General features: G+C 53.9%; 1 protein-coding gene across 1 annotated transcript; it reads left to right on the top strand.

Moving 5' to 3' along the window:
* Nucleotides 1–4,543: 4,543 nt before the first annotated feature.
* Nucleotides 4,544–11,064, top strand: DGCR6 (DGCR6 homolog). Its single transcript, NM_205040.2, has 5 exons — nt 4,544–4,693; nt 6,007–6,167; nt 6,367–6,467; nt 9,063–9,203; nt 10,394–11,064. Exons 1-5 carry the CDS (start codon nt 4,578–4,580, stop codon nt 10,475–10,477), a joined length of 603 nt encoding a protein of 200 aa, NP_990371.1. The 5' UTR covers nt 4,544–4,577; the 3' UTR covers nt 10,478–11,064.
* The last annotated feature ends 224 nt before the right edge of the window (nt 11,065–11,288 follow it).

Genomic DNA, 11,288 nt, shown 5'->3' with positions numbered 1-11,288 from the left:
AAAAAAAAGGGAAATTCAAATGAGAATGAAATATGCATGAGACAGCGAGCTGCTAGGGTTGTATAAGGAAGCACTCGTTGGGAGGGGAGCTGCAGTGCTGGCAGTGTTTGGTGCGGGGGGGGATTGCAAGGCGCTGCAAGCAGCACATGGACCATGCACAGCACCTCGCATGCTTGTGGGCATAAATCCTGGGGAGCAGGAGCCTTCTCTGAGCAGATCTGAGAGCCTGAGCTTTTGCTGTAGCTCTGTTCAGTGTAATTTAGGAAAGCATGAGTGCGTTTGCATGCAAGCACTCCAACAAGACCACTTTGACAGAAGATGGACAGAGGCGTTCCACCACCACTACCTGATTTATCCCCCCGCCTGCACTGGCCTGGATACGGGGGAGTGCTCGTGCTTGTTTAGTCTGTATGGGAGCACAAATCATGGCGCTGTGTCATCGCTCTGCCAGGGTCTGGATTTCATTAGGAGCCACATGATCAGTGCAGGCTGCTGTGGCTGGCTGCGCTCCCTCTGTGCTGCACAAGACATGGGGATGATGGCCGAGGCGCAGTGCTCAGCATCCTGCCCACAGGTGACCCCAGCAGAGCCTTTTCATTCATTGCATCCCCTTCGAACCCCTTTTCATTCATTGCAGCCCTTGCATCCTTTGCAGCCCTTGTATCCTTCGCATCCTTCTTGCTCCTGGCAGCCTTTGCAACCCTTGCAGCCCACTGCACCCTTTTGAAGCTCTGCAGCCCACTGCACCCTTTGCATCCTTTCCGCCCCTTGAAGCCCTTTGCATTCTTTGCACTGCATCTTTTGCATCCTTTGTGCCCATTGCAGCCCTTTGAATCCTTTGCGTCTCTTGCAGCCTGCTGTAGCCCTTGTATCCTTTGAGTGCCTTGCAGCTGGTGCCCCTGTGATGCTTCTATCTCTCATTCCTTGCTCACACCCAGGCTGTCCATAGGGTGGTATGAACATGTCCCCCAGCATCACCCAGCCCCGCTGACAAATCTGCTCTGTGGGCAGTGCAGACGTGAGGAGCTGCGGGGCCAGAACACCCCCTCCAGCCACCAAGTGACAACCAGCTCCTCCACAGAGACCCTGTGTTCTCCATGGGAGCCCCTAAATCCAGACCTTAGTTTAGCTACAGCTCAGGCTGAAATTCCCATTCAGATGCTCAGCTCCTGAGGCCATAGCAGGGGAACACATTTACTGCACAGCGCTCGTTAAGTCTGGATAAACCCAGTGTGCCCAAGGAGGTGGCTGTGAGGCTCCCGTGGTCCCCCTTCACCCAGGGGATGAGTGTGCAGGGGGTTGAGGTCGGATGCAAGGCTTACAGAGGTACCAAGGGTAGTGACCAAACACCCAGCACACCGGCTGGCAGAGTGCAGGATGGGGATAGAGGAATAGATGAACAACTATCCCAAATCTCCCAGATCCCCAGCCCAACCCAAAGCTGGGATCTGGGCTGTGGGCAGGATGCACTTTGGCTCTTGGTCTGAGCCCTGGCCCTGTCTTGCCCCCGGGCTCCACATCACTTCCCTTCATCCTCTACCAAGAAGGCTTTGGGCTTGTTTATGCCATGGTGCATCGCTCTCTTTTGGCACAACTGGCTGCCCAGTGGAAACCCACAGCAGCTCCTGGCTCCAACGTGGTGACTCAGAGCTGCGGTGACAGCCACTGCCCCATGGGGGACACCGGGTTCTGGCAGCCGTCTCCTGTGGATGGATTTGTGCTCGGGTTTCTCTGGAGGATTGCTCCTAATTGCAGTGTGCTCTGGTTGCAAAAAGGAGCTATCGCATTGCACGCATGTGCACACTCTGCCCTCTCCGCCCTGTCTGTTTGAATCAGGATCTCAGCATTTCTGAGCGGGCAAACACGACCTCCAAGGGAAGGTAAGAACCAGGCTCCCCTCCTCAGATGTGCAGGGAGCAGTGGGCACCTGTGACCGCATCACCCCGGGAGACCATAAGCTTCCTGCAGGGCTGTTCCTGCTCTGAAGCCTCTAAGTCCAGCTACCACCATGCCCCTCCAGGCTCTGCGAAGAGACGATGATGTGGCATGAGATGAACCCCTGAACCCCCAAATCCTGCCCTGGAAAGGACAATCCACGCGCTGATTGTAGCACTGCTGCTGATGCCATCTCCCTGCTGCCACCCCAGCAAGAGCCCACACTGCCTCAGCTCATCGACGTGCCCCTGTCCCCATCCTCCATGGCACTTGGGCAGCTCCAACCCCCCAGCTCCGGATCAGTGCCCCCAGCTGCCTTTCCCCAGTGCTGCCCCAACGTCGTGTCACCTCCCAGCCCAGCACAAAGGTAGTGCTGGCCCTCCGCACCCCAAACCCGCTGCCTCATGGCGTGCACACCGGCTCAAATATCCCTGCTGGTTCCCACAAGCAGCTCAGCCTTTCCAAAGCTCAGCCCGCGAGCCGGGAGGAGGCAGCACCCTGAGCCTGCCAGACTAATGAGAAGCGCATGGGACCCACATCTGGTAGCGATTGAGCGGGGAGCAGCGTTGGGAACGGAGGAAGCACATATTTCCTGCAGCACAAAGGAAGGGAGAGGAATGTTCACAGCAGAGCAGAACACAGTTGGGGCCCTGGGGCGCAGGTCCTGCCCGCACGCTGCTCCTTCGCTAGGGGTATGGGCACAAAGGCACGAGCAGCATCAGATCTGCAAACCCTCGTGCCACCAATGGGGTTGTGCTCCCACTAGAAATGGATTGGGAGCAGAAAACAGAGCCAGGAAACCGCCTGAGAAGGGTTACGGGCTGGAGAGATCAAGGCAAGGGCTGCTCTATGCCACAATAACAGGAACGTGGCTGGGACGGGGACAAGGCAGGGCTGTGCTCAGAAGCACTGAGGCCACATGGTAGCACAGCACCACGGCAGGGCACTTGGTCCTGTGCTGGTACTGGGGGGGGGTCCTGGCTCCCATCCCTGCACATCCAAGGCTGCTGGAGGATTTGCAGGTTGCATGGCCAGAGCTACACAAAAACAGGGCCCTGGGGCAGCAAAATGCTGCCCGGTTGGGATGCAGGTGAGGCAGGGGGAAGGGCGAAGGTCAAAACATCCAAAGCTGTGTTCCATCCCCTGAGGAAGAGGGTCCAAGTCCCTGCCAGCCACTGCACAGAGGGAGCCCTGCTCTGCTCGGCTGTTTGACACCCCTAATGGCACGGGGACAGCAGGGCTTACCACTGTGGCCGTGGCCCTTTCCAGGAGAGCTGAGCTGGAGATGTGTAAGGCACATCAGTGATGCCCCCAGCATGCAGCAGCAGTCACCCAGCAGGGAGCACAGGAGCCAGCCCATAGGTGAGGACTGCAAACAGCACCCAGACTCACACATTTAGCCACAGCTCTCACCAAATCTTCATGGCAGAGGATGCAGGGGGGGTCCTGGGAGGTGAAGCCAATGTAACAGCAGCACTTCCATGCTGGTATTCTGCACTGTCCCAGCCAGAGCTGAGAGCCACGACTAATAGCTTTAAATTAAAAGCCCGTGTTTTCCATCCCCTGGAACCTCAGCCGTGAGCAGCCAGGCTCCACGCCACAGCTCTGCCTTTGGCAGCTGCAGCTCAGCAAAAACGCTTTGGCAGCTCCTGAGAACGGGGTTAGGAAAATGTAGGTGGGTTTGCCTGTTAAAAATACACGGGGAGAGGGAGAGGGATCCATCATCATCCCACCCAAAGCCTTCCCCAGGGCCTTGAGGTTTGGGGATCACCCACTTTGGGTGGAAAAAGGAGGCAGCCAACCAAAACCAAAAGGGATGGTTGATATTCGGGGACGCTGCAGGGATGCCCCGTTTCCCCGGGGATGTTCTGTGTTCTTCTTTACCCAAGGAGGCTGTGGATGCCCCATCCCTGGAGGCATTCAAGGCCAGGCTGGATGTGGCTCTGGGCAGCCTGGTCTGCTGGTTGGTGACCCTGCACATAGCAGGGGGTTGGAATGGGATGAGCACTATGGTCCTTTGCAACCCAGGCCATTCTGTGACTCTCTAACACGGACACTTCAGCTCCCATTGGGCACACAGCTCTTGCAAGCTCTGAAGTCACAGCAAGAATCACAAGCCTTAAGCTTTCCAATGCATTTCGGTGTGTCTTTCACTTTGCAAACCCAAGGCAGGAATGTCTCCACGTGGACCGCTGGAATTCATTTGAAGCTCAGCCTTGCAAGGAACCTCTGAAATACTGATCTCATTACCTGCTCACGAAAAAAAAAAAAAAAAGAAAAAAGAAAAAAACACAAAGCAAATATTTCCATTCCAACCCGGCATTTGAAGTCGAAACGAACTTAATACGCTCCATGTGTTTGGAGGAATTAAAAGAGGGATGTGAAAGCAGCGTTTCCCCACGGTTCGGCCGTACGGATCGATCCCTCCTCCCCCACCTCGGCGGTTCCCGACCCCCACCACGCAGGGATGCGGTGACCCAACCATCCCCGCTCACGCCGTGCAAAGGCTCAGCCACCGCCCGGGGCCGCTCCGCCCCGCAGCCCGCACCGCCCCCCGCACCGCCCCGCAGCCCGGGGAGGCTCCGCCCGCATCACCGCCTGCGCCTGCGCCGGGACCGGGCGCTGTGTTGGGCCCGGTGGGGATGGAGCGGTTCGGCGGCGCTGGGTACGAAGTGGCGGCGGCGGAGCTGTCCCGGCAGCAGGAGAGGCACTACCGGCTGCTATCCGAGCTGCAGGAGCTGGTGAAGGCGCTGCCCAGGTGCGAGGGGTGCATGGGGGTAGGGAGGGAGGGGTGGTGCCCGTCGGCTCCGAGCCCGGACTGCAGCTCAAAGCCTGGGCCACAAGCCTGAATCCGGTTTCGATGCCAGCCCCAATTCCGAGCCCTGGCTCCAAACGCTGACCCCAACCCCAGCCTCGAGTGCTGACCTTGACTCCAGCTCTGAACTCCAATCCCAACCCCGATTCTGAACCCCGATCCTGACCTCGGTTCCAAACCCCAACTCTCATCCCCAGCTCCAAACCCTGACCCACACCTCAATTCTGAACTCCAACCCTAACTCCAAACCCTCACCCTGTATCCCAGTTCCTGACCTCAGTTCCAAACCCCAACTATGAACCCTAATCTTAATCCCAGCCCTAACTCTGAACCCTAACTCCAAACTCTGACCCAAACCCCATTTCTGAACTCCAACCCTAACTCCAAACCCTGACCCTGTACCCCAGTTCCTGACCTCAGTGTCAAACCCCAACTCTGAGCCCCAATCCTAATCCCAGCCCCAACTCTGAACCCCAACCCTAACTCCAAACCTTGACCCAAATCCCGTTTCTGAACTCCAACCCAACTCCAAATGCTGACCCTGAACCCCAATCCTGACTTCAGTTCCAAACCCCAGCTCTGAGCCACAATTCCCAATCCTAATCCCAGCCCCAACTCTGAACCCCAACTCCAGACCTTGACCCAAAGTCCAACGCTGAAATCCAATCCCAACTCCAAACCCCAACTCTGAGCCCCAACCCCAACTCTGAATCCCAATTCCCAATTCTAATCCCAGCCCCAACTCTGAACGCTGACCCCAATTCCAAACCTTCACCCAAACCCCAATTCTGAACTCCGACCCTAACTCCAAACCCTGACCCTGAACCCCAGTCCTGACCTCAGCTCCAAACCCCAATTGTGAACACCAACCCCAACTCTGAACCCCAATCCCAGTCCCATCCCCAACTCCAAACCTTGGCCCAAACCCCAATTCTGAACTCCAACCCTAACTCCAAACCCTGACCCCAACCCTGGACCCCAGTTCTAAACCCCAGCACAAACCCGATCCCAACCCCAACTCCAAGAACGCTGACCCCAATTCCAAGCTCCAGTACTAATCCAACCCCAACTCCAAGTGCTGAGCCCAATTCCAAAGCCCCAACACTAATCCGATCCCAACTCTGAACGCCAACTCCAACTTAACCAAACTCTGAACCCCCAGTTCCAAACCCCAACCCTAAACTCAACTCCGACCCCCAATTCCAAGCCGTAACCCTGAACCCAACCCTAACCCCGACCCCGCTGTGTCCCTGCAGCTCCTGCCAGCAGCGCTTGTCCTACACGACGCTGAGCGACCTGGCGCTGGCTCTGCTGGATGGGACGGTGTTTGAGATCGTGCAGGGGCTGCTGGAGATCCAGCACCTCACCGAGAAGAACCTCTACAGCCAGCGCCTCAAACTGCATAGCGAGCACCGAGGTCAGCAGGGAAAGGGATTGGGGATGGGGGGGACGTGGGGGGGGGCACTGGGGTGAGGTGGTGGTGGTTGGGTTGCAGGTCTGGGGGGGTTGGGGGAGGTGCAATGGGAGCGTGGGTTGCTGCAGTGGGGAGGTGTGGGGGCAGGGATGGGGGAGAGGTGGTGGTGTCGTCCTGATGCTGTCCCCATCCCTGGGCACAGGGCTGAAGCAGGAGCTCTTCCACCGGCACAAGGAGGCCCAGCAGTGCTGCAGGCCACACAACCTGCCCCTGCTCCGTGCCGCCCAGCAGCGGGAGATGGAGGTAAGGGGGGAGCAGGAGGGCACAGCCACTGCCCTTCACACGAGGGACGTCACAGCCCCTGGGAGCTCCAAAGGGAGAAAGCAGGGGATGCCCAGAAGTCGTGATTTACTCAGTTACGCTGATAAGGAGGAAATCAGCTGAGCTACCTGAAAGCACAGATTGATTCGCAGTGTTTCCAGAAATGCTTTGGGAAAAGGGCTTCAGCACGAGAGGGACGTTGGGTCCCAAAGGTCTGAAGGTCCTCTTATCTACGCGGCGGTGATAAGATAGGGGCAATCCTTAAAGTAGGGGAAATCACAAGTAGCTGGTTATCTTAATCCATGTAATTTAAACCTATGTGTGAAGTTACTTCACTCCACATCAGGCAAACGTGTGACTGTTTAAATGTTGGCTTTCTCCTGACCTTTACCCGCAATAACCTCAGTGTGAGAGCCCTTTTGTTTCCACTTCCCTCGTTTTCTATTGGGGTGGCTGAAGTCAGGCTGGGCCTGCATTGGCCCTCCCTTTTACTCCTGTGTGTAATGTGTGAATACATCCCAGCAGTAGGTAACAACCCATGCTGTCTGTTCCAAAGCGTTTCCACTATTGCATTCATCCAGTAGACTTGTTTCACATGAGATGACAAACATACCCATACATACAACCGCACAGCTTCTCCCCCCTTCCTTTTACTTTCCCCATTCCTTTCTGTGTTCTTTATTCCTCTGTCAGGAGGAAGTTACTGAAGTTGCTTCTTCCCTTTCCTGTGTTCTGGTCTTCCTGTTGCAGAGCACTTTGGGAATAGGTCAGTCATTATAGTGATGGCACGTGCGTAATCAGAGCTGCTCTCTGTGGTTCAAGGGTCAGCTCCTATGGGATCAGTCCCACAGGAGGGATGATACAAGACATAGTTTGGGGATGTCCAGCTTCCTGATGGTATCTATAACCTTAAAAGTAGACAACCAATTGGCCTCACCAACCACCTGAGCTGAAGCAAGGCTTGTGTTGAAGCCTTAGTCTTCTCAGAGTCTTTGGTGCTTTTCTGTGTCTCACAATTGGGTGCCTGGCTCTAAGTGGTACCCAGATAACCAACCCCCTCTTTTCAAACCCAAGGATGGGAAAGTCACTCCTTCAGCACAGTGTCTGCAGGGTATCAAACACGGTTACGTGAGGCAGCTCCCTCTCCTTGGAGCTAAGAGTTGCTCTTCGTTGAGGCCAGGCCTTTTGCAGGCAGCTGCTGACGCCTTCACGCTGCAGACAAAGCTCAGTTTTTGTGCAGACTGCTCAGGCCCAAATCCTCCTTTGTTCAAATTCTGGCTCTTCCACAGAGCTTCCAACTGAGCTTTCAGTTCCCTTTTCACGTGGGTTTGGCCAGGTCTTTTAAACCACGGCCATCGCTGCAGGAAATCCCAGACCTGGTGACTTCTCTCTTCCTGTGCAGTAAGGATTCTTACTTTGAATATTTCCAGCTGAATGCTTGCCTTGGTTTATCATGTTACAGAGAGGCAGCGTGGCGTGTGTTTAAACTTGTGTCACTCAGCTCTTAGCAGAGGAGCTTTCCTATGTATTTAGGTCAGATTTGGTGTCTCCTGACTTTCCCTATGGCTCGAGAAGGAAGGCTGTTGTTCACTGTCACCCAGCACAATCCTGCTGCCTACCCATGCCCCTTTCTGCAGCTAGCAGAACACAGTGGTGTTCTTAGGGCTGCCCACAGCACCTGATTTCTAGCATGTATGCCTTTGAAGTAGCAACACATCTCCGTGTTGCAGGTGGAGAGGGTGATGTACACACCACTGCTACACAGTGTGTGTGGCAAAGAGAGTTCCAGCTCTGCCATCCCGTGCTTAGGCAGTGAGTCCTTGCTTCTGTTGTTCCGTTTGTTCTGCTAAAGTGATGTGGTTTTCTGCTAAGGCGGAGCGGGAGGGCCTGTGTGCTTCTGATAGGGCTGCATTGGCAAGTCCTCACTTGATAACATTCTCAGTTTGCCTGGCTGTTGTTCCAAGCAAGGCTTCTGCTTGCTGTTGTCAGCAAGGAAAAATAAGCTGTGTTCCCCGTTGCAAAGTTGGGAGTGGAGGAGTTTGGCTCCTTGGTGAATCAGCAGGAGCTGGGTGTGATGTACTGCTGCAGTGCTGTGCTCAGAGGACAGGGAGGCATCTGAGCTGACTCTGGTGCTTTTTACTGATCTGTATCACTCTTCCTGCAGTTTCAGCAGTGCTGTGAGGGATGTGTGACTTGTGGGCTACTGACTGCTTAGAGCATGGACTGCTGGGGTACTTGCCTACAGCCTGCTGCTCCTCAGGAAAAGCCGTTCAGATCACAGCCTGCTGCTCATGGTCCCTTTCCTGGCTTCAAAATGCACTAAAGCAGGCTAGTCCCAGCTGTTTCTCCATGCTTTGTAGTGAGAGATAGCTCACTCTAAAGCATGGCAAGCACCCAAGGTAAGATCTGAGGCTGTGCTTGCTGCCCTCTGCTGTCCTTGGAAGAGGCGAAGTCATCAGAATTGGAGTGCTTTAAGGATATAGTAGCCCTTTGGCTTCAGTAAAAGATTGAGAGAGAAGAAAGAAGTACAGGATGAAGGTAAGCATTCCGCCCATCTGCTGACTGTTATCTTCTCAGGCCGTGGAGCAACGAATTCGAGAGGAGCAGCGAATGATGGATGAGAAAATCGTCTTGGAACTGGACCAGAAAGTGATCGACCAGCAGAGCACCCTGGAGAAGGCCGGGGTGTCCGGCTTCTACATCACCACCAACCCCCAGGTCGGTGTGTTAGCAGTGAGGGTGAGAGCTGGCAGTGCTCTCGTGCCAACAGCTTCTTTGGTTTTAGTCTGTTCTTAATGAAGTCTGAATTCTGGCTCTGAAGGAGTGATGGCTCCTTTGCCCCATCAGCTGATGGGCGCTGTGCTCTCAGCGGGTCAGGTTTGGAACAGAGCAGCAGAAGTGCATGAGAAGGGGCTCTTACAACCTGGGAGCAGTCACCCGGGGTTTCCTTTCTGCTGTCCACCACGGGAATGGAAAACTGCAGCTTCCCAAATCTCCTTTGCTTGCAGCAAATACAGAAACAGGCCGTTTTTCACTGCTTTTCCAGCTGATTAAATTTAATCTTGATAAAGATGCACTAGAGAGAAAACTTGGCCTGAGCTCTGCTAAACAGCCACTTTCCAAACCCACACCATTTCTGGTTGTGTGCCTTTAAACAAGTCCCTTTTTTTCCCTGTGTTGCTATTACTCATATATATACTGGAATCATTTCTTTGTCGTCCCCCCCCCCCCCTCTTGCTGCTGCCTGTTATGTTATTTCTGTAAGCAATAGCTCTTAACAGGGTTCCTATTTGCTATTTCTCATTTGTTTGCCTTTATGATAGCTTCTAACCCTTGACTTCCAGCACAAGAAATCACTGCTGGTATCTGCTGTTCTCCATGCATTTCCTGTCAGTAGATGTCTTTTCCTCAGCCTGCGATGTAAACTGCTTGTTTATGCAGTTGATGCGCTTATTTAGTATTTCTTTTTCACAAAAATAGGTTTTTATTCCCATGATGTGATGTCTCCAAGCCTGAGTCGCAGAGCAGAGCTTACTGAGTGAGGTGTCCCACCACGTGCAGGGGAAATGCAGCCTGTGCTGCGTGGCTTGTGAGCTAAACATGAGCAAAGAACAAGCAGATGGCAAGAGGAGTATAAGGGAGCCATAAGCTGCTGGTGGTGCTTATAGGAGGTGGTGCTCTCAAATCAGTGACAGCTGTGGGAAAATGGGGGTGTTTTGGAGAACGAAAGAGGGAATTGTGTTCACCATCACAGCAGTGTGTTGCACGTACCTTTGGACAGTCCTTGTCTTCTCCTGGAAAAGGATCAGGCACTGAATGGTGCCATGGTACAGATGAGTCCTTTCTGCTTCCTGCAGAAGGGAATGGGATCTTCTTAGCCTGGCATTAACGTTTTTCTTCCTTTACAGGAGCTGACTTTACAGATGAACTTACTGGAACTGATTCGGAAGTTGCAGCAGAAGGAATCTGAGTCAGAGAAGGCCTTTTCCTGAACAAGATGGAGTTCTCTTCTGACTTCCCTCTAAAGAATAGACTTAATGCATTTGCTTTATGTTATATTAGGGAGAGGCCACTGGCCAGCAACTGCAGAATAGCTGAAACCCTTAGGTTACCTTTAGAGATAGACCTCCAGGGCAGAGGGGGTAGCTGAAGAGCTCCAGGCTGCCCTTCCACTCACTGAAGCAAGAAGCACATTGCAATTCCTTCTGCATTGCAGGGGGTTGCTAAGACAAGGGCTGACAGTATTAATCTGCCACCTCCAGCCTGCAGTGGCAGTGAGCAACATCACCTCTGAATTATGGTCTGCTCTTCAGAATCAAGGAGGAGTGTTTGGTAAGGGATGGGAGAGGTGAGTAACTGTCCTATCGGACAGGAAGCAAAGTGTGGTTGCTTTCCTTTGCAGCCTCGGCGTGCAGATAGTTGGCAGCTGGGGAAGAAAAAGTCAAAGTTGCATCTCCAGCACGATGTGTTTGTGTGTGCTGAGGCAGAACTAACAGGCAGACACTTCACAGGGAGACGTGGAGGTGGATAACGTGGACTTCTCCTCTGAGTTCTATTAAAATTCTGTACTGAGCTGTGACGTGATGTCAGTGGTGTTTTCACCTGGCTCAAGTAGCCAGAAAGACTTGAGAGCTTTTTGCTCTGCTGCTCTAAAGCAGTTCCAAATGGATAGGGATACTCTGCACGGCCTTCTGGGGCTGCCGTTTTCCGAAGGTCAACGATCACACTTAGGGTTTTCCTATCCCTGCTCTGGGTCTGAGCTGCGTTAAAGCTGAGGAGCTGAAGTGGTGCTCAGAGTTCTCG

This window comes from Gallus gallus, chromosome 15, assembly GCF_016699485.2.
Source record: "Gallus gallus isolate bGalGal1 chromosome 15, bGalGal1.mat.broiler.GRCg7b, whole genome shotgun sequence".
NCBI lineage: Eukaryota > Metazoa > Chordata > Aves > Galliformes > Phasianidae > Gallus > Gallus gallus.
Note: the sequence above shows the minus strand (reverse complement) of the source record. Positions and strands in the feature narration are given on the sequence as shown.

Coding starts and splice junctions, on each gene's coding strand:
- DGCR6 (NM_205040.2), top strand. CDS start 4,578: ATGGAGCGGTTCGGCGGCGCTGGGTACGAAGTGGCGGCGGCGGAGCTG. Junction 6,168..6,366: donor ACTGCATAGCGAGCACCGAG/GTCAGCAGGGAA, acceptor CCCTGGGCACAG/GGCTGAAGCAGGAGCTCTTC. Junction 9,204..10,393: donor ACATCACCACCAACCCCCAG/GTCGGTGTGTTA, acceptor CTTCCTTTACAG/GAGCTGACTTTACAGATGAA.